Source organism: Parambassis ranga, chromosome 12, assembly GCF_900634625.1.
Source record: "Parambassis ranga chromosome 12, fParRan2.1, whole genome shotgun sequence".
NCBI lineage: Eukaryota > Metazoa > Chordata > Actinopteri > Ambassidae > Parambassis > Parambassis ranga.
In genome coordinates, this window is record NC_041032.1 from 10,701,508 (window position 1) to 10,723,087 (window position 21,580).

Below are 21,580 nucleotides of genomic sequence, written 5' to 3' on the forward strand. Positions count from 1 at the left end.
ATATAAACATCATGGCAAAATCTCTGATGAAATTTAGATTATCTTTGGAGGCACACTGCCTGCCCCTCTTGTGCAATATGATGAATTAATTCATTTGCTTATGCTTTCTTGCATGGATTATGGATAGTCAGGATGCATCTAATAAGCAGGTCTCCTCTTCTCTGAGACTGTATCACATGACTATAACAGACGGCCTCTGTCAGATGTCATTAGCCACCAACTCTGTTTCCTTTAGACAGGAGACAGCAGTAAGACGCACACACAGCACGGGAAGAATTACAGACACCATGAGCCACAAGAAGCAGCTGTTATCATGCCAACAACTGGAGGCCTGTCTCCCACAGCAAGATCACCGGAACCTGAAACACTTGCCTCTACTTCAGTCCTGATTTTAAAGTTTTTCCCTTTTATCTCCTTTGTGTGACAAGCCCAAAGTAGAAAACATAAAAGCGCACACAGCATTTAACGTAGCCCATGACACAGATTCATTTCTCCATCTCAATGATAAATGCCTCTAAGGCGCGCCTTCCGAAATATGGCTCAAGGTAAGATAAATGTGTGTCTGAAAATATTTCTCGCAGCCATGAAAATTAACTTTGGACAGAGTTAATAACTTTTAGAAAAATTAAAAACATATGCAGATTCAGTGAAGCTGCAGTGCAGATTTTAAAACGCATGAAAACACACTGTGGTCAAACGTTTTGGTGGATGCCAAGCAGTGCATTGAAGTACATCTCGATCACCTGGATTATCATCCAGATTCATCTGGCAGTCCCTCTCTTCCAGGACTGCTTTACTAAAGTAAAGTAGGTTTTCAATGTAGCGCCATCAGCATTCTAATGAGCTCCGATACAGCACAGGGTATCGATTGGAGCTTCAACATTCAACAAATCTGTACTAAATTCCCAAAACTGACCAATCATAGGTTTCCCTACTACATTTGCATGAAGCAGGTCAAAGACAGTGGTTAAATATGCATTAAAGTTAATTGTTGCTGAGTGTTTTTAAACTCAACATGTGATTAAAATTAGATTATAGGGCTGTCCTGAATGTACTTTTTTCTGGATGGATGGATGGATGAATAGGCAAGGGAAGTTGTTATGAATGGTTCAGGAACAACTGATTGCAGACACAATTAGAGCTTTGGTGGACGCAGTGTTACCACGGTGTGACAGTGTTGTTTACTGTTGCGCAGGATAAACGCCTATTTTCTCATCTGTAAAATTACTGTTTAAAAATGCATTAAAGAAACAGACATCGGATACAACAGCAGTCTTGTATAATGTAAAGGAAAATCCCATTTTCACTCATTGTTCCCCCTTATTTTGTACTGGTTCTCTTCATAATCGTTGTGTTGGTGCAATGCAAAGTGAATTAAGACTAGCTTTTCACAGTGTTTCCCATGTCTCTACACTGAGGTAGCTCCGCAGTGCTGAAAATCCTGCTGGAGAAGCCCTATGTTTAAATGGTAGGAGATAGTAAGGCTTAGCAGAGCTGGCAGAACTCTGTCCACTGCCAAAAAAATAACAGTCCCTGAGTTAAATTAACACTTTACAGACAGAAATTGCTCCACCGGGAAAGCTTTTATACCTAAAGGGGGAACAAAACAAAGAAACATACGCTCACATGTATTTTTTCGGAGCCTTTGTTGGATACCATCAATCATCGTTTTGAAAATGTGGATCGCAAAGGAACAAAGTCTTACACTCCCACAGGCTACACAAATATGAAAAAAAAATCTTAGGGTATAATAAATGCTCCTTGTCACAACTTGGATGAGGTCACTACTCCAGACCACTAAATTATGCAGCAACCCCTGAGCTATGCAGTGTGAAAGAAAAGCTGTTATATACCACAAAACCTGGCTTTACAAATGTAGATGTAGGAGTTTGGCAGTCCCTGGTAGTTACAGTCAAAGCCAGGAGCAGGCTCACGTCTAGGCAGGAGAGAGTCCAACAATACAAACAGTGTTTTGTTTTGTTTTTTTTTTACACACGAGAGCCCAGGAATACCAAAGGAGGGAATATTAGCCAGCAGCACCTGAATCCTTTAACACTGGATTAAAAGGCAAAGGCATTAAAAGGGGGACAGCAGTGGTGCAGTGGTATAGCAGGGTTGTCCAGTAACCGGAAGGTTGGTGGTTCAATCCCAACTCCTCCCTAACCTGTGTGTTCTTGGGCAAGACACTTCACCCTAGCCTGTGGCGCGCCTTGGTAGTCATTGTATGACACTGCTTGGCAGCAGCCGTAAAGAATTTCCCTCTGGGATTAATACAGTATCTAAAACTTAAAAAAAAAAAAAAAAAAAATCAGCAGTCTCACCTGGACACTTATAATGATCATGTAATATCATCAATATATTACCTACACTAAGAGCTTTGACAGTGTTATGTTTTAGTGGAGATGAGATATGAGCCACAATTAAATTAACACAATTTACCTATTAAGAAAAGGATAAAATATTTTAATATTTAGTTCCCAGATGTTAAGCTTGCCTATGGGCCATAGACATTTTTATCATAACAAACACAGGTCAACACGTCCTTATGGAAAAAAGAAGCCATATTTGGTCTATAATACATCCTCCAGATACGACACATGGATATGTTTATGCTAACGGGACATTTGATCATGGGAACAATACAACCACAAAAGTCCAAGCTAGAAGGTAGGTTGGGGATAGCGGGCAGCAGACTTTCACTCAAGAGATGCCGCACGCTGTCACTTTCGCCTGCTGTTTAGTTTAATTTTCGTAACACACGAAACACGTGGCTTCCTCACCCCCATGCACACATGAAAACTATACATGTTCCATGTTCAAGGTCTGAATGTTCAGCTTGTGTTATGTTTTCCTGGTGAACACATGCAGCACCATTAATGTGTGTCAACCTCTGTATCGAATGGCAGGCTTTACATCAACTGTCTGCATTACTCTCTCTATCGAGTACTAAACACTTGATGAAACATCATCGTCTGAGTCACCAGGGGCTTAGTGCACTTCCACACCACTGTTAAATTTGGCCTTTCTCGTTTTCATGCATTTCATTATGGGACTGTACATTGTCCCTTTAGTTTCACAGCTTATTTTATACGTTTTGCTCCATATTTATTTGGCACAGCGGTAGTTTAAAATAGATTATATGAAGGTTACAGGTATACAGCACAGGACAAAACAACTCTACCAGGCTGTTCCACAATTAGGCTCTATTATAGCATCCCCTGTGGCATACCAGTTTCACTGTTTGTTGCTGTACAACAAGCGACCACAACATACGTGCCAAAATAGAGAAAGTGACAAATACAGTGCCAAGCTGTTGAGTGTGTTGCATCAGAAATAGCTTGCTGACAAAGCAGTGCAGATGACAATGACTGTAATAATCAGCTGAAGTTGCCACTTGATTACAGGCTATTTAACGCAATGTCATATCGCACACCTAACCTGTGTGTAGGTGCATTCAACGTTTAGTTTGACGCCATAAATCTTCTTCTTCAACCACAGCACTGTTTTCACACTGATCCTCTGACACATTCATCAGACTTTCAGCCCTGCCACAGGCACCGTTTTGGGACAGCTAGACAGCACAAAGAATCATGCATTATGATGCTAGAGCATTCAGTCAATCCTACCGAACACAGCAAATGGCACATGTGATTGGATGGTACTCCAGCACAGAGTAAACAATAGGTTAGGAGCAAAAGCCCCTGACTCCACATCTCCCACTATTTATTTCTTCATATCCAGACAGATCTAGACTGTGTGGGCAGAGGGTGTCGAAAAGTCATCCTTCAAAATAAAGACATGCCTATTTAAAAACCACAAATTAAACATGTGAATGTTCACCTCCAACACTCACAACACTCACAGATGCCCATTAAAAAGTTTCAAATGGAGAACAAGCATGTAAAAACACTCTGCAGTCCTCAGTTTCAGTCCTACAACACAACACTTTTCCTCAACTTTTGAGAGATTACACACAAACCGCCATGCTAATGGAACATATGATCATATTGCCTGACATCATCTAAACGCAGGCTCAATACAGCTGCAAAAGTCTGTGATTGGTTGGTGAGCCATTCTCCCTGTGCCTGCGTGGGTTTTCTCCAGGTACTCTGGCTTCATCACACAATATAAAGACATGCTGAGTTAATTGGTGACTCTAAATTGCCCGTAGGTGTGAGTTTGAAAGGTTGTCTGTCTGTATGTTGCCCTGTGATGGACTGGTGACCTGTCCAGGGTGTACCATGCCTCTCACCCATAGTTAGCTGGGATAGGTTCCAGCAGCCTGTGACCCTGCACTGCTGGATGAAGCGGTTTACTAGATGATGGATGGATGGATGGATGGTGAGAGTAAGGATATATGAAATGCCACAGACTGTAACTAAGGACTCCGAGGTTCAAATCCCTAGACACCACAAGCCGTTTTGTTTTTGCTTGTTGTTAATTTTCCGTTTCAATTACAGTTAGATTGGGCATAAAAAAACTGCTGCTTATGGTTAGGCTTCAAAAACAGGGTAAGGGGTCAAGTAAACATGATTTTGAAACACACAAAATCATTGCCACTCTTTGTCTGCCATCACATCGAGTCCCCGCCACTGTAAAACACCTAGAGAAATACAAACCCGTGTTCTATTTTCAAAGACTAAAATATCCACCGCGTGTTGTGTTTTCCTGGTAATGATGGGCTGAATCAATGCCATGCACGCCATGGGAATGACAGGACTTTTCAAAAGTGTTCTGTTTATTTAATACATATTGTGCCTTTCCAATCTAAATTACTACCCAACCTGTCACTTAGCTTTTCATCTACTAAGAGAAAACAGAAAGCAGGTTTCCAAACAACTAAAAAAAAAAAATCATTAAACAGACTCCAGCACATGGCCTGCCAACTAAATTGATTGTTTATTTTTAAACAAGTCTACACAAATTAGCTAAACAAATCAAATGCATGGAGATAAACAGACGTGAGGTTTAAAAAAAGGTTGGAGAAAGTTGATGTGTTGTCAACCTGTCAGACCTCAGAAGTCCAAGACAATGAATGGAAGCCCCTCTGGCATTCTCAGCCCTGTCACACTTTGAAAGGGGGTTTTATGACTGCAATGTCTTATGACAGAGCTTTGCAAAATCCTTAATATTCATATCAAAAATATGAAACTGTCAGAGGTAAACAAAATGTGAATTTGTGTTTTTCTTCAAGTTGATAAACTCTGAGTGTGGATAGACGTTTTCTGTCCCAAGCACTTTATATTGAAGCTGCTGTGAAATATCACCGTACTGACATGACGGAGGCACTCTCACCTCCATGTGTGTAGAAAATATGAGTGTTTACAGTATGGAGGCTGCTAATGGCTTCTGTCTCACTGACAGCTTATTATAGTTTCCAATAGCCATAAGAGGAGTCTATAAAACCACAACACATAATTAGGATATCTATGTGAACTTAATGCGGTCTAATCAAACGGCTTCTTCCAGACACACTGAGCAACATGCCTGCAGCATAACGGTGAAGCAGCCATTTTAAGTAGCATACACTGAGTGAATAAACTGAGCAGACTGAGTACAAAGTTATACAGTGAATGCAGGTAAATGAAATACAGTACTCCCTCACTATAACACCGTTCACCTTTAGCGGCCTCAGATTTTTTTTGTGTGCAATTTTGCTTTATTTTTTTATTTTAGAAAAAGTGTGAGAATGTTAATGCCTGTCTGAGAAAGGTGTATAATGTATGTAGTGAGGTTTTACAGCCTTAGAACATCTATAATAATAATAAAAAAAAAAATAAATAAAATAAAGCTGACTACTTCGCAGATTTCACCTATTTTTGGGGGGGGGGAATGCAACCACCACGATAAACGAGGGTCCACTGTACAGCAAATACAGGTTTTCTACACTGCTGGACAACATCAGACAAACCCACAAATGACAAATAAAACTTCAGCTATGAAGACGCAAACAGCATTTAGTGTCTTGGATCTAATCAGTATCAATACAACACTGTTGAATTTGAATTTGAATTGATGAATTCAAATTCTACCCTGTGACTTTCTAAACTATTTATCACTACACTTGAATGATTAAACATGCAGCACCTCTTTGTTAGATAAACACAAAAAACAACTTGAAAAGAAAGCACTCTGCTTCCTTGTTCTGCTTCCGACAGCTGGCATCACAGCAGTAGGAAAAAAAAAGAGAAAAAAAATCAATAGCCTAAAAATATGTTTGTTTTGATCCCTGTATATTAGATGTTGACTTTTTTTTTAAGCCATATAACCTTTAACAGTGACTGGATCAATAGGTTGGAAACTAAGAAGTCTGCTCAAATCCACTGACAAACAGCATTAAGTAGTCAGAGGATGCAATGGTTTTTATGAAGACACCAGAAAACACAGCACTCTAGTTGCAATTTGCATTGGGAGAGAGAAAAACATTGGCTCGAACTCAATTAGGTTAAGGAGTAGAGAGCCTGCCTGCAAGCAGCTATCATCCATTAGGAGACTGTAATAATGACATATAAATGCAATTAATATGACTGATGAGAGGCAACATCCTGACAATCATTTGCCTACTTCATCATAATAGTCAGTCTGGCAAATCCCATTAGATTAGTGGATGTAATAGTGAAAGTGCTAAGAAATAAATCCATCATTGGGTTGTCAGAGAGTTATTAATGTTGAATCATCCAGCTCAAAAGAAAACAAGTCAAAACTGTGAATACAAATACCAAATACAAAAAGGAACACGTGGGATAAATATTCTGTAAAACTGGATTCCACTGTGGAAAAGTTTCTAAGAGTTAAGCTCTTAGCAAGACCACAAGTAGAGCTACAATGCTAAGAATTACAGTATAGCACATCACCAAGGTGAGATAACAATACCTACCATAAAACTAATGACACATTGCTTTAGTATGGTGTCTAGCTGCACTTTGAAGTCCTGATACACTTAATGCAGTGGTTTAGAACAAGGGCTCAGGTTACAAAATAATAACTAAATAAAAATCTGCAAATCTGTGAAACTGCACATTAAAGAACTGAAATTTGTTCAAATATCCTTAAAATCAATGCAGCCAAATCCACCAATTACACTATAACTACAAAATGATTGACTACCATGAGTCACAGGTCTTAGTTTTGCCAGTTTCAAGAGCAGGATGTACTTCACTTCTGGTAAGGCAGAGTATTCTCACCAACTGTGACACCCACAGTTACCAGGCTAACTAAAGTGTTGATGGCAGGAGAGTGCCATTTTGAATGGTCCCATTATTTCTGTTTGTTGAGCTGTCTCATTACAGACTTAATAGTGCATTTGTCCTGATTGCGGTCATGTTACAGAACAGCGATTACCCTGTTAGACTAATAGATAGAAGGCACACACGAAGCTATAGCCTGCACGGTGGCTTGTCTGGTTTCTAATAAGCCCCAAATGTGTGAATCAGTTTGGAAGGCAGAGTTGCATATAGACGGGACAAAGGCTCTGATTATCTGGAACGATAGTCTGTCTGACAGTCAACTTCATTGTCAACGTCTTTTTGGCGTTAGAATAACCCAACAAGCATAACCCTCCTCTCAGTGCTTCTACAAAAAAAAAAAAATCAGTCTAAATTCAAGGTCAAGACTTGTAGACTAACAAGACAGCGCAAACAATGACACAGTAAGGCCAGGATCCCACCAAGTCTGTTTGCACTGTGTTCCGGCTGCACAGCATTTTTGTTTGGTCCTCAGCGCGACTTCAGGTCTAACTGGGAGCGTTTCACATGATGTGGAGCGCTTCCAACCGGATCATAGATTTTATTGAAATTATAAAAAAAAGCATTTATATACAATGTATGTACTGGAATCCAGCTGCTACATAAGTTTGAAATATGCTATCAAGAACCTGCAGGAAGCAGGGGAGGAAGAGGAGGGTTGCTCTGCCACCCATTTGAATTGCTTTCCTTCCTCCTATGACACTGTATTGTAATGCAGCCAAATCCCCAGTTAAGCTTTTCTCATTTATATATAGTTATGTTTCTGTTGTTAGATAAAGGAGCAAGCCGCTATTAAAGAAAGTGACTAAAATGCAGCTTGACTTCAGCGGTTCCCATCAACTTTTAAGCAGCACGATTAAGATGACACATCACACAGGAGTTAATAACAGACAGTTTGGTGAATTGCCTTGAATATCTTTTATAAGCAGGAGTCCAATCATGGAATTTTGTCATGAAAATTGACTAAATTTTCCCTCCTGCTCGGTCAGATTCATGCAGATTGACAGAGCACCAAACTCCAGTGGGAATCGGAGGTAAAGCTGTGTCCGAAATCACCTTACTCACAGGTAACCAGGATTATCTCATGAGCTCTTTGGAGAATAAATAAACATTTTCCAACTCTAACCAGATCTCTGTGCCATTAACCTACAATTAATATGTGCCGTATGGCTAATGTAGTGACCCTCGCTTTTTATGATGCATTGTGTAAACCATTGAGTGCAGTATAATGGGGCTGATTCTCACTACAGGTTTGGACAGCACAACAAAATGGATAAATACAGTATATATAACTATATAATAAGGTTTTGGGCACACTAACATTAGTAGACACTGCTGTAGTGGTGGGCCTTCTCAATCATCCCAGCATTAAAACTGTATTTTTCCAAATAATTCAGGAAAAAATACCCATTTAAGAGAAAGGAAGTATATACCATTTCATACTATTAGCATAAACTTTCAGTGTTAGAGTATATTTGGCAGGGGTTTAGTAAACTGTTGATACTGTTTGCTGCTGCAAAACCAACACACGGAACAGATAGCCAGCAGACAGTGAGGAGATATTTGCTGAATCTGTCAAAATGCATTGTAATACAATGTCCTACTCTTCCTGTGAGCTACAATAGCAACAAGAGTGTGTGTCCCAGCTGTGGGACTCGCTAGTCCCCCCCTAGAAATATTTCTGCTGCGTTTTGAATGCAAAATGTAGTGTGTTCGAATAGTGCTCACTGGAAACTGTACATACACACACAGCCTGTAGTTTTTATAGAAGCATGAGGTTGTAAAGTTGTGGTTTCAAGGATGCAGTCTGAGCATACAGCAGTGACAAAAGTAGCAGCTTCTTTACCCTCTGGCAGTGAGTATCAGAAGCAAATCAAGAGTCCTGGCCATCACACACAGTTATGTTTCTGCCTTTGGGGATCTTGTACACACAGAGATGTGAAAACATTTTAGAGGCAGCATTCTAACAGTCTCATCCTTCAACACTTTTCCAATGAAACAGGTATGGGTGTTTTTGGTATCTTTATGTTATGCAAGGGACTAAAACTGCAGCTTGTGAACATCAATTAATCTGCTTTTTTTATGTGTTTGGTTTTACTCTAAAGCAATATTACAGGTTTTAATGCATGCATAGTGCTGTCATTGATCATGGGTTGGGTTGGAAACAGGAAAGAAACAAATCCACAAATCTGCCAATGTCTTATATACATAGTGAACTGTTCTCTCAGCTTGGAACTCTAGCAAAGGCTTTACCATCAGCCGCCCACACATCCATTCATGACCACAAAAAAAGCAGAAACTCCTGCAGAGGTTGGACCCCACATCTTGTCAGAACACAAACAAAAGCGAAAAAAGAGGATTGTGGTTACCATGATGCTCTACAAAAGTAACAGCTTTTTTTGATGTGGGATTTATTTATTTCGAGAGATGACATTAACATTAAAACCAGACATGCGGTGTCACCGTACATCTTAATGTGCAACACTGTGAAACAGATGGGAGGAGAATATGTTACATTATTATGTGTGTGTTGCCACTTTTCTCATCACCTCTGGGTCTGTTCGTGAATGGAATGCGTCTCCAGCTTTATTCCTAAAAACCTTAAACACAGACACCTCATACATAAACAGCCAGCTAACGTCGCAAAACAAAAGCTGCAAATCAATGTTGCACGCCTTGACAATGCTCTTAACCAATCTGAAGACATGTCACCTACCAGTGACCCTGGGAGAGCATGCTCAACTCTGTTACACATCTAAGGGTAATTGCTGTTAGATCAGAGCTAATCCTGAGCCAGACAAAATACCTGAGAAAAAAAATGCACACAGTGCGCTGGGCCTGTGAATGGAGCCGAGAGGGATACAGTCCTGACATACCAATGAGCTTCATCTGGATAAGCATACAATGTGTGAGGCCAAAAGCCTGTTTTTCCCCCCACCCCCCAAGGTTTATCAGTGCATACAAGTGCATAGATGCGCTGAAGACACCTCCATTCAATGTAACTGGTGCTACATAAAAGCATAGATGAAATCTGACAGACATGTTTGAAAACGGCAAATAGAACGTGTGGAATTGGATAATAATGACACAAGTACTTTATCAGTTTAAACACCTTTACATCCCGCAGCATGTTTTTCTTTCTTTCTTCATTGTGTGTAATCACACAAAATGTGAGATAAGAAAAATGAAAGACAACAATTTAGTTTTGAAAATATTGACAACAAAAACAAAGATTATGGGTGTACCAGATACATCTGTATCAGCATATTTATTAATAGGTGCTAATATGAAAACTAAATATATATACACCGTATTTTTCGGACTAAATCACACTTTTTTTTTCATCCTTCGGCTGGGTATGCGACTTATACTCAGGTGCGACTTATATATGAAAAAAATATATAATTTCACGTTTGTTGTTTTCACACTGACAGCCAGAGGGCACTCTAGGCTTGTCTATCCCTGGAGTTGGCGGTGTTGTTTAAAACGACACAGAGGAAGAATTCAATGGATTTAGTGATTTGGAGTGAGATCGAGAGTTCGATAAACTCGTTTTGTCATGTTCTTTATGCTATAGTTATCCGAATAACTGTTAATACGTTACATAAAGGACAACTATTGAGTTTGTTTTTATGCTTCATGTAGCTTTATGTTAGCATAATGCTAATGTCGTAACATACGGTATGCTACTAGAATACCATACACTTTATGTGCAATGTTTCAATACAAGACAACATTGTCTTTCCATTTCCTCTTTTCTAAAACCTATATAATGTTTTATTATCAACAATGGTTCCGCATGATGTCAGCTACACAGCCTGAGGTCATAGCTGCAGTGTTTTCACTCCGTATGGGAACATGTCTCAGTTTTGTTTTAAATCAATGGGCCAATATTATCCATACTAAAAGAGAAACATGTGTCTTTTTGTCGATAAAGCCAACTCCACCAGGAGCTCGGACAGATGTGCATGATGGAGCATAAAAAAATACAAAAAAAATGTGGGAGGGAACCCATCAGCTGAAGGAAGATTTATGGTGCACATTCTTTATCTGAAGGGAAATCTTAAAGATTGTACAGCTTAGGGGAAATGCAAATAGGTACAAACACACCAGCATAGATAAAGGGTTTAAAATCGTTTGTAGGAACCATGGGGATGTGACGGTGGTGAGCTGTGCAGAGTTGGCATGTTTCCAAGGTGCAGAGCAAATTCTGGTGGGAATCAAATTTTATGGGTCTTAAACATCATTGTGACCAGCTTATATGTACAATGACTCTCCTTTTCTTCTTTGAAACACACACACACTGCTTGTCATGTTTGCAAAATAAAACCTTTATGTGATTTCAATAATTCCATTAACTAGGTTAGTCAAGACTATTCAACTGTGAGACAAAAAAAATAATATAGAACAATACAATGCTAAACAATACAAACAAACGGAATATAATTGGTACGATAACCACAAGCCATTATGTATTGAAAAAAAAAAAATTAAGGGAGGGAATTAAGGGAGTTTTAAACCAGGAGGGCGGCATTTACAGACTACTGTAAGTACATTTCAGTGTGACAGGTACTGGGTAAACTAGGCATTTTACTGACAGCATGATGCAGGCTCTCACTCACATCTTAGTCCCTACTGGTCATAATTATAGACTAGTGCTACAAAACGTTCTTATAGATTGCAATTTTATGTACTCAAGCTTACATCAAGCTCACAAGAATGGATTTAAATTGCAACATATAAAAAGGCATGCAAGCTAGGAGTGAACAATTCAAACAAAGCAATCCATTCCCATTTGATATTTTTACCATGGTGCTTAAACCAGCTGTTTACCTGAACTTTATCCACACATAGGTTGTTAGAGCTGCCACTGCTGTTCTGTTTTTAAGCTTTTGTCCTATAAATGCAATGACTTATCAGAACAAACATTTGAATCATTTCAGGAAACTTGTGACATTCAAAAATCAATCACCAAATAAATTGGCAATTGATTAAATGAATTAATTTATTTGAAAGACTTCAAATAAATTCTTTACATTAATGACTGACTGAAAATTATTAACACTTGGAAATGGAGCAAAAACTAAATAAAATGTAATCTATACATTTACAGCTGTGGGGTTCTATAAGATGTAAGCTGCACTATCACTGGCCAAAAGCTGCTTTAGTCATGTCACACAGAGAACTGACACACTGCGAGCAACCGGCAGAGTATCAGCAGGTGGTTGTGCAGCACTTCCATTTCAGCCCCTGTGAGATAAGTTAGAACTTGCAGAGAAGCTGGAGCACAGGCCCAGGCGGAAGAAATCCCACCTGCTCTTGAGCACTGCGATAGTGCTCACATGAGGACAAACTTCATTTCTAAGCAATATTGCAGCTTCCAAGCAAGCAGGAATCCAAATGTGAACAGACGCCGCCTGAAGGAGCAAACAACGTCCATTCCATATACATAATTACACTGTCTGCTCTCCAAGAATTGTTTTTTTCTCTGCTCATGTTTCATTTAGTTAAGTCTGCAGGCCTGGACCTAATACTTCACTGTTGTCTTTATTCATGTCTTCAGGTTATCCTGGGCCAGAACTGCCTTTTTTTTTTTTTTTTTTTATAAATGCAGTCAGAAAATTTGATTTGCTAAAATATGGGAACCTATCAGCCATCATCTGATGACCTGGCCTCTGAGCACAACGGCCAGTGTTTGAGGCTTTTGGTGTAAGCCAGCAGAAGTCCAGACAATACATAATTGATATCCAGGTCAAGACACCACACCCACCCATGTGCTCACTGCTTACAATCCAACATTTTGAGACAAAAGAATTCTGATAACACTGACAGTTATATGCTGATGGACTCACCATAAAGTTGAGAAAACTAACCACGTCAGTAAATGGCTGAAACTGGGTTTCATTTAGTAGAAATCTGTACAGCTGATTGGTTGTTAGAGAAGCACAGACTGCACCTCATTTGTTATTCAGCTAAGAAACAGGATTACATTCTCAACGAGTAATGACCTCAGTGATCTGTGGGCGATTCCTTTAAATACAGTACAATATTCAAAACATCTACATATCATGCTAGGTTTTAAAGACATTCTGTGTAAGAAGATGGATTTTACCCGGAGCCCCCTGTGCCCCCAATGTCGGACTTGCATTTAAAAAAAGTATTTTACTAAGAGAGCAAATACATTACACAGTTTTTGTCACATGGGGCCTTCTATTATGTGCTGGGGACACAGCAGAGGAGCCCAAGGAGCCAAAAGAGCAACTAAATGGAATTGCTTTTATAAATCAGTGTCACATTATGCATTCAGTGCACAGACTAAAAGGCCTCTCTACAGTACACAAGTAGAAAGTTTATGAATCTTTTGGGAATCAGCTTGCGGCATGCTCTCTTGTTAGCTGCACTGTCCAGGCGAAGCTTTGACACTAGTCCCAGCTTTACATATCAAGATAAGCTGCCAAGGAATTACAGTAAAACAGCCACAAAATATCACACAAGTTCAAATGAACGTAAAAAAAGGAAAGGTAGGGCAAATTATACCAGAGAAAATCCATCAAAAAGACAGTATAATAATAAAAAGAGTTTAGGTTGGCTCCAAATGCAGCCGGCAGCATTAAGTGTGCCTGAAAAAAAAGACCCTTAGACCCCGTTCACACTGGGGAAATCAATCCGGCTAGAGCGGGATTCAGGCCGTATCTGGATATATCTCCATCCACCTCTCAGAGCCGTATGTAAACAACCGTCGAACTACAACAGCTTTGCGCACATGCGGTCCTACCACAGCCTGAACGGATTCTGTATATTACGAGGCGCCACCTAATGGTTTGGAGGACAACAAACAAGTCGGATTACGCCAGATTGAGCGCGGACACGTGTGTAATAGCTAGACTTGAAAATAGGTCTGAACGTATCCAGCTTAAATCTAGATTCAACCCTACTCTAGCTGGATTGACATTCTCCAGTAGATGTAAACACCACATGCTGTACACATATTATTCTACAACGAGCAGGCTCAGCTTAGACAGCTCATTATCTTTAACAGAGCTTAAGCAATTAGCAGACATGTTGTTTTGTTGTAAACAATGAATTGGACGGACTGTGTATATATATATATATATATATATATATATATAAGAAAGGGTAAACACTGTCGGAATCTACGCTTTTATTTATCATATCACATTGAATTATCTTTAAACAAAAGTTGTAGCTGACTAACGTACATTTGTGTGTTAAAGCCTGGTGCCAAACATTTGTTCTAATTAATAAAATAGGAAAACTATTGTGCATGATGCAGCTTTGCATAAATCAGAGGAATAAAAAGAGGGGGGAAAGGAGCTTGTGCATTCATTAGGGGTATTTACATAAAGTTCTTTGTTCATTCCTTCAAAGATAAACTACAATGCGCCTCTCAGCAATGATAATGATCAAATGATTATCTTGAGATCAAAGCTGTCCACCAGTGCCATGAGGCAGACTCTGCTGGTAAAACAAAGCATTACAAAATACATTTACTGCAAAGGACAGCAACAAGCATGGGTCACTGACCACAGTACATTCATCATTTCCATGCCATCACTTCTGTCTGTCACCATTAAACTAAATGAGGGTGATTCTTCACTCTCTGCAGGTCAGATGAGTCCCTCGTTGTGTGTCTGTCATGTTCTAAACAGGAGGTTCTGACAAAAGATAGAAGTGCGCTCCACTGCACGACACATCAATTTGCATACTGATACTGATCCTGTGGCTCCTTAAATAACGCAACACCTTACCGATACTTTCTGTAGGTTGTTAGATATTACATAGCATCAGAGCTGCAGTTCTTACAACCCAAGGCCATAGCTACTGTATGTATGTTAAACACTCAGAATCAATCCTTCACACATGCAAGTGAGCACAACCAACAGCCATGGTGCATTAATCATCACTGTTTAACTACATCCACACCCAAAGAAGTATCTTATCAAATACTGTTCTGGAGCTTTGTGAAACAGAAATTATGATAACATTATTGCATATCAAATCCCTGTACGGGATGCATCAATACAACAATAAGTGTGCATTATAACATAAGTCAGGTGTCTTTTCTCCAGCTGTCCAATCAAGCTGTGAATGAGCACCTTCTGCTTTGTTGTACAGATGTCATATCAAATAAAGTGATATTTAAATACATACATTCTTGACAGTGTACACTGTGAACAATCCAGTGGGAACATACGTATCTAGCAGACACTATTATACATTTAACCTTGATGCTGGTTGCCACCTGCTGGGATTCTTTTTATACCCAACTATATACTATACACTGCTTGTCAACCTTCCAACAACTCTGCCACCAAAATTAAAAAAATAAACTACTTTATGATGACTCAGCTAGTTAAGGGATGGAACCAGGACTGAAATGTATCATTCAAACTAAACTAAAGTCCTCGAACTCCTGTCTTTACACCCCATGTTCTATTGTTAATCTGATGGTAGGCCTACTAAACACTGTGGTCAGGCACTACACGTGTGTGGTTACCAGTAGAAGCTGTACTAAAAAACAAGACTGCCAAAAGTAGAGCATTCATCTTAAAAAGACAGCCTCCTATAGGTCTATTATAGCAGGCCAAACAGTGATGAATAGATCATTTGCTCACCTGCACCACCTCCACCGTGAATTATGGTTGTACGGTCTCATAACACTCTCAGTATATCAGCAGAGCTTCTTTGTGTTAATAAGCTACATTAAAAAAAATCAGAGCTAAATTAAGTGTTGTACTAAATTTTAAAAGGAAAAAAAAAACACATTTCCATTTTACAGCTCCACACACTGTAATAACTTCCATTTCATCTGCCGCCGACCTCTGCCCCCTCTTCATTGCTTGTCCTGCAGTGCTAAGCTGAACCCCTGACACAAGATTGAGATGTAGTGCAGTGTGTACATGTTCTGTGCCACAGGGAACAGGGAGTCCTCCACTACCTGCATTATTCCACACCCCCCCCCCTCCACTGTAGTACTGTAGCTTTTAATCTCCCATCGCTAAGCAAGCAGGGTTTTGTTGTAACTCCTGCTCAGAGAGATACTGTGAAGCAGAGAGAGAAAAATGCTGCTTGACATCAGTTTGATAAGATGCACAAAATCAAACCAAAAGATGAGAGTGTAATACTCCACTGCAATGGACAGAGCTGATAAAAAAAGGACACATTTGAATGTTTTTGGTCTCGCATTAAGTGCCTGAAGGTTTTAAAAAAGGTGAACTACTAATGAGCTGTTTACAGAGTCAGCCATGTTGGAAAAGGTATTGATTTTCACACAGTCTCACAACATCACTTAACATGAGCAAAGCAAATTATCTTGTGTGACAAAGCGTAGCAGCATAGAATTATCTCTTCGAATTCGTAGGTATAATGGCAGGAACTTGAATTGCCAAGACACTTTGCACTCTGTATTCTAAAACATTAAAAGCCTATATTTAAAGTGAAAGGACTGTCCAACTCTTAGGCACAATGGTTGCAGCTTAGGCAAAGGAAGTCCAATGCATAGCATTTTACCAAAGATAATGGTATTATAATAATAATAATAATAATAATAATAATAATGATAATAATAATACCAGCAATTACAATAGGGCCTTCGCACCACTCGGTGCTCGGGCCCTAAATACAGTCTGGATGGGCTTATTACTTATATTTAACTAAGGATCTGAGGCAACAAATCAGCAAAGGGGGAAGGGGGAGCAGCTCTGTATGTTCCTTCCACACTGCCCTTTCTACTCATCCATTCTCCGTGACACTTGTGGTAATAAATCAAAGCTGAGCAGACAGGCCACAGTGGGAAGGAGACTTGCTGTCCTTTCCCCCCCCCTCCTCCTTCCCTATAACCTCTGGGTTCGACAAAACAATTGGAAATCTGACAGTATCGAGGAGACAGACAAGACTTTGCTCATTATGGTTTGGATGGCATTTGGCTAATAGGGCATGCCCTCGCATACTTTATCTCTGGTGCCATTTTCACTATTGCAAAAAAACAGGGGGTTGATAGTCAATAGAGAGGAAGTGTAAGGTGTAGCTTAGAGTGGCTAGCACAGCCGTACATACTGTGAATCATAAGGTTAATGTCATGGCAGAGACATGGTTTAAAAAATACATGAGCTGAAATCCCTTTCATATTTAAGAAAACTTGTAATGTGGTTACTATATTTCACTGTCATGATTATGCTGATGAACATCAGCTAATCGTCAATAGACCCCAGGGTTTTTTCCCCACCCTGTCCACTAGAGGGCACTGTAAGGTTAACATGCAACTGTAGGCTGTAAATGACAGGAAGCACTAACAATCTACAGGGTTGTTTATCTATAGGAGGATCACCGGCCGACCACCTCATACTTTTAAGCATGCAAAGCCTAAGCAAGCCGGCGTCTTGAGATGCTACGTGTTTAACATGTTGATGTTCGACTCAGTAAACATCATATTTTCAGTTATTTAACACCTTTTGTAGTGAGTCGATATTTTGTTGTATTTATTTGTGTTGTTCAAGTTGTCTTATTTTCTCACCAAAAATTATGTTTCCATGTTTCTAAGAGCTTCAGAGCAACATTAAAAGAGCAGAGTCAATGGTGTGTCAGTGGGTGGCCTGCCTCAATCCAATACGCACTTTAGTAGGAATTAAAAATAAAATGGCAAAAAAGGGGAATACATTACATAAATAAAAACGATAATGGCCATGCCTAAGCCCATAATGTGCATGTCTACCTGTGTATTTGAAAGGTATAAGCTTTTGTAGCATCCTGGAGCATCAAAATGAGGGAAAATGACGACAATACCTATACAAACAAATGCAAATCTGACAATAAAGACGCATTAAATATGTCATTTATGTGCGACTTCACATTCGCAGAAATCCGTCTTGCCACAGAACTCAAGCTATGTGTGCTGTAAGGTGTGAAAATGGTCGACGATTAGTCAGAACTGCTCGTTTTTGGTAAGTGTCCATTATGTACATGCTTGTAAGGGTCAGGTGTGTGTGGGTTTGTGTGTCCTCTACTACAATTCACTGATTTAATAGGTTTTAGTTGCCTTGAAATGGTTCAAATACTTTTTCTGAAAGCACCTGTCCTCTCCAAACTATTTTCATAGTGGGCGACCTTATGGCCGTGTATAATAAAATCCTCTGGTACATCAGGTTACCAGGACCATTTAAGTATTTTATTGTTAGAGCAATTGGTAATACTGCAGTTGTGTTGTAAATACACGAGGAGACGGCCACAAAGACACCTAAGTGGTCAACACCAAGGTAAACACGCTTAGAAATCCCTCTTTAAATACACAGTTTACAGCATATCAAAGCACATTTCTAACATTCTGCCTCCAATGCCACCGAAGTCACTTTTTAAAGACTTAATGAAGCAGCGGTTTGTTTTCTTTAGAAGAAAAAAAAAACTTGCATGCTTTAATTTTTTAAAATAAATGTCTCCTCAAAGCACACATGCTATGCCTTCAATCTGTCTCACACACAGAACTATTAAAGCTCCTTTTCCTCCCTCCACAGCATGCAGCCATGCACTGAAAGGGTGAAGCAGCAAATTTGCTAGCTGGCTGACTGGGAGGACAGAGAGGCCTTTCTCACCAGTCAACGGCTGTCCTTAATGAGAATAGAAAGTGATTTACTAGCTTAATGCTCCAGCCCTCAGCCTGCCTGCCCGCCCGCCCGCCTTTGCTTCCTGCAGCCTGTTCAGTCGACACTCTTCATACAAAGAATGAAATTGAGACCAGGAAAAAAAAAGAGGGAGAGAGGGAGGGGGGAGGGGAAAAAAGGGAAGATGGCAAGCTTCTGTCCGAAAACGGAGGTAATGAGACATTCTCATGGATTCTCAGCGGCGGCATGACTGACCTCCACCAACTCCTGCTTCTTGCTGTTTGTTAAGCTTTTTAAACTCGATTTTCTATCGTGCTGTGCCAACAAGGCTGGCCTGGACTGAGCAAAGTAAGCAACTTCCTTTCACATGTAGCCTGCTTCACTTCACAAGCAAATATCTTCTGGTTGGTGTTAGGCAGAGATACTTCCCCTGCTATTATGTCCTCTGTGATTATCCAATCAGTGATGCTTTTTCCCCGGGACCATTTTGAAGTCACAGAGACAGAGCGAGAGCTCCAGATGACCTGTCAGAGACCAGCACTGGTGTGGCTGTGTTGATTCACACTTCTCCTCAGATGCGTGAATAAACACAACATGAACAAAAAACCCAAAATACATGCAATGACTAAATGTTGGTGCGAAGTCCAACCAAGTGTTTTTTATGCAGTTCAACTTAATACCAGCTAGCAATGTGCTGTGAATTATGTGCTCAAGTGAGAATAAAATACCAATTTCATGCATATTTGCAGGGCCAAATTGCATTCCTTGATTGGGGCACCATACTTAGGGTATGCATGAAATTTAAAATCATAATCATATTTAACCACAAAATAGGAAAGACAGACAGAAAGAGGGGACAAAGTAGGTGATGAGGAAGTCACTTAAGCATGAGTGCTACAGTTTATTTGCTTAGAAAGGTGAGAAGTAGAGCTTTAGAGCACTTTGGACTACATGGAAATCCAACAAGGTGGAGGACACAGAGCAGGTGATCTGGGGTTGGAGCTCTATGCGCATCAATGTGCGGCCACACTGACTGGTTATCATCATGGAGGGCAAACACAGAACCACAGCAGTTCTTACCGAGTGTGAAGTAGGGAAGAGCTGTGTTGTCAAGATCATCCATTACGGAAATTCGCCCAGGTAGGTCTGTTCTAACGAATAACAGGAGTCGGGATTCCCCCCCTCCTCCTGCTCCTCCTCCTCCAGTTCCTCCTCCACCAACACCACCTGCTCCGGCGGCAGCAGCACCCACTCCTCCTCCTCCTCCTCCTCCGACCACGTTCCCCGAGGCTCCGCCGGTGAAGCTGAACTCGTTCTCCCGGAGTACAGGCAGGGTAGAGACGGTGACGGTTTTCACCTCACATGGCGTCTCCGCGTCGCTCTCTTTGTCCCTCTCTTCGTCCGGTGATGTCGCCCCTCGGTTCCCCCGGACTGTCACGGACCCGGTTAATAAGAGAGCCACGAGTAGGACGCGGAGGTGCAGCGCTAATATCCTCGCCATCCCGCTCCTTGTGTGTGGTTCTCTCGCTTTGAATGGGGCTCATAAGCTGTCCGTTCACTTATAGTACAGTCGCTGCAAAGGAGTCGCGTCCGTCCAGGAGGCGGCAGCACAGGTGTAGTGAGAATGACATCTTTCGGCTCCGCGCACATGCATTTGTGCTCTCTGCGCGGGACAACAAATCACTTAAAGTTGGAAGGCCACGTGTCCTTTTAAAGACAGATATGAGGAGGAGTTAGTCATTAAGCAGCCCTTTAACCCTTTAACCCTTTAAACAAGAGAAAAAACAAAGTGTGTTGCTGGTGTTTCAGTTAGAAGTTTTATATAAACAAATAGAAAATCATTATTTTATATCATTTCATAAACGCAGACATTAATTCGCTTGTTCCTAATGATCAGAAATATATATTAAATGCATGTTTATGTTTAATTTAAAATGATGTAGGTGATGAATTTATTTGGATCATGTTGTCAATGGATTCAAATAATTAATCAAAGGACGAAGCATTAAAGTTTTTTTTTTTTTTTGTATAAAAATTGCCCACAAAGTCTGTGGATTTTCTGAAGTGACCGGGTCATGATTTCTGAAAAAAAAAAGACTAGGCTATTGAGTTTTTCCATTGTATTTTTGATGGCATTGTGAGCACCACAGTCTTGCTGTGCTGTATATACATATCCATTATATAGAGAATTCTCTACAGCTGAAAGTTCTGTTCTCAATCTACAGTCCACAGATACATGTCCTGCAGGCCACAGGGGGAAAACAAAAAAACAAAAAATCAGTGTGCAGCTTTTGATCATATCAATCTTGGTCAGATGGAGTTTGCCATTTGGAGCTCTTTTTGTTTACATTTTTTGTTCACTCTGGCTTTCTCAGCTTTAAAATTGCTCCCCGAGTATATCTTTAATATTTGAAAAGCATATGAAATCTGAAGGTCTCCTTTTTGTTGGTTGGTTTAAAAAAAAACACAGCATTAGTCAATAAATTTAGTGCACTCTTCAGAGCTCAGTAATATGGACCCCATTCTAAACTGAAAGTCTTTCAGCATTGTTCTAAAACACATTTTTCTTTATTTAATATCTCATTTGTTTCCCTCTGAAGCTGTCAGAATGATAAACTTATTTTATCCTGTGTTTTGAGTATTGAATTTTGAGGCAGGATTTTCCATCAACATGCTAAAATAATCGTGCACATTTCCAATGCGTACTGCCTTCTTTATGAA

The 21,580-nt window shown here is 40.0% G+C and overlaps 1 protein-coding gene across 1 annotated transcript in view; it reads right to left on the reverse strand.

Moving 5' to 3' along the window:
* The window catches only part of astn2 (astrotactin 2), a 201,545-nt gene extending 181,185 nt beyond the window's left edge, over positions 1 to 20,360 (reverse strand). Inside the window, exon 1 of the mRNA XM_028418196.1 lies at positions 19,940 to 20,360. Coding sequence (XP_028273997.1) covers positions 19,940 to 20,360 — 421 coding nt within the window. The remainder of the gene's footprint in view (positions 1 to 19,939) is intronic.
* Between the last annotated feature and the right edge of the window lie 1,220 nt (positions 20,361 to 21,580).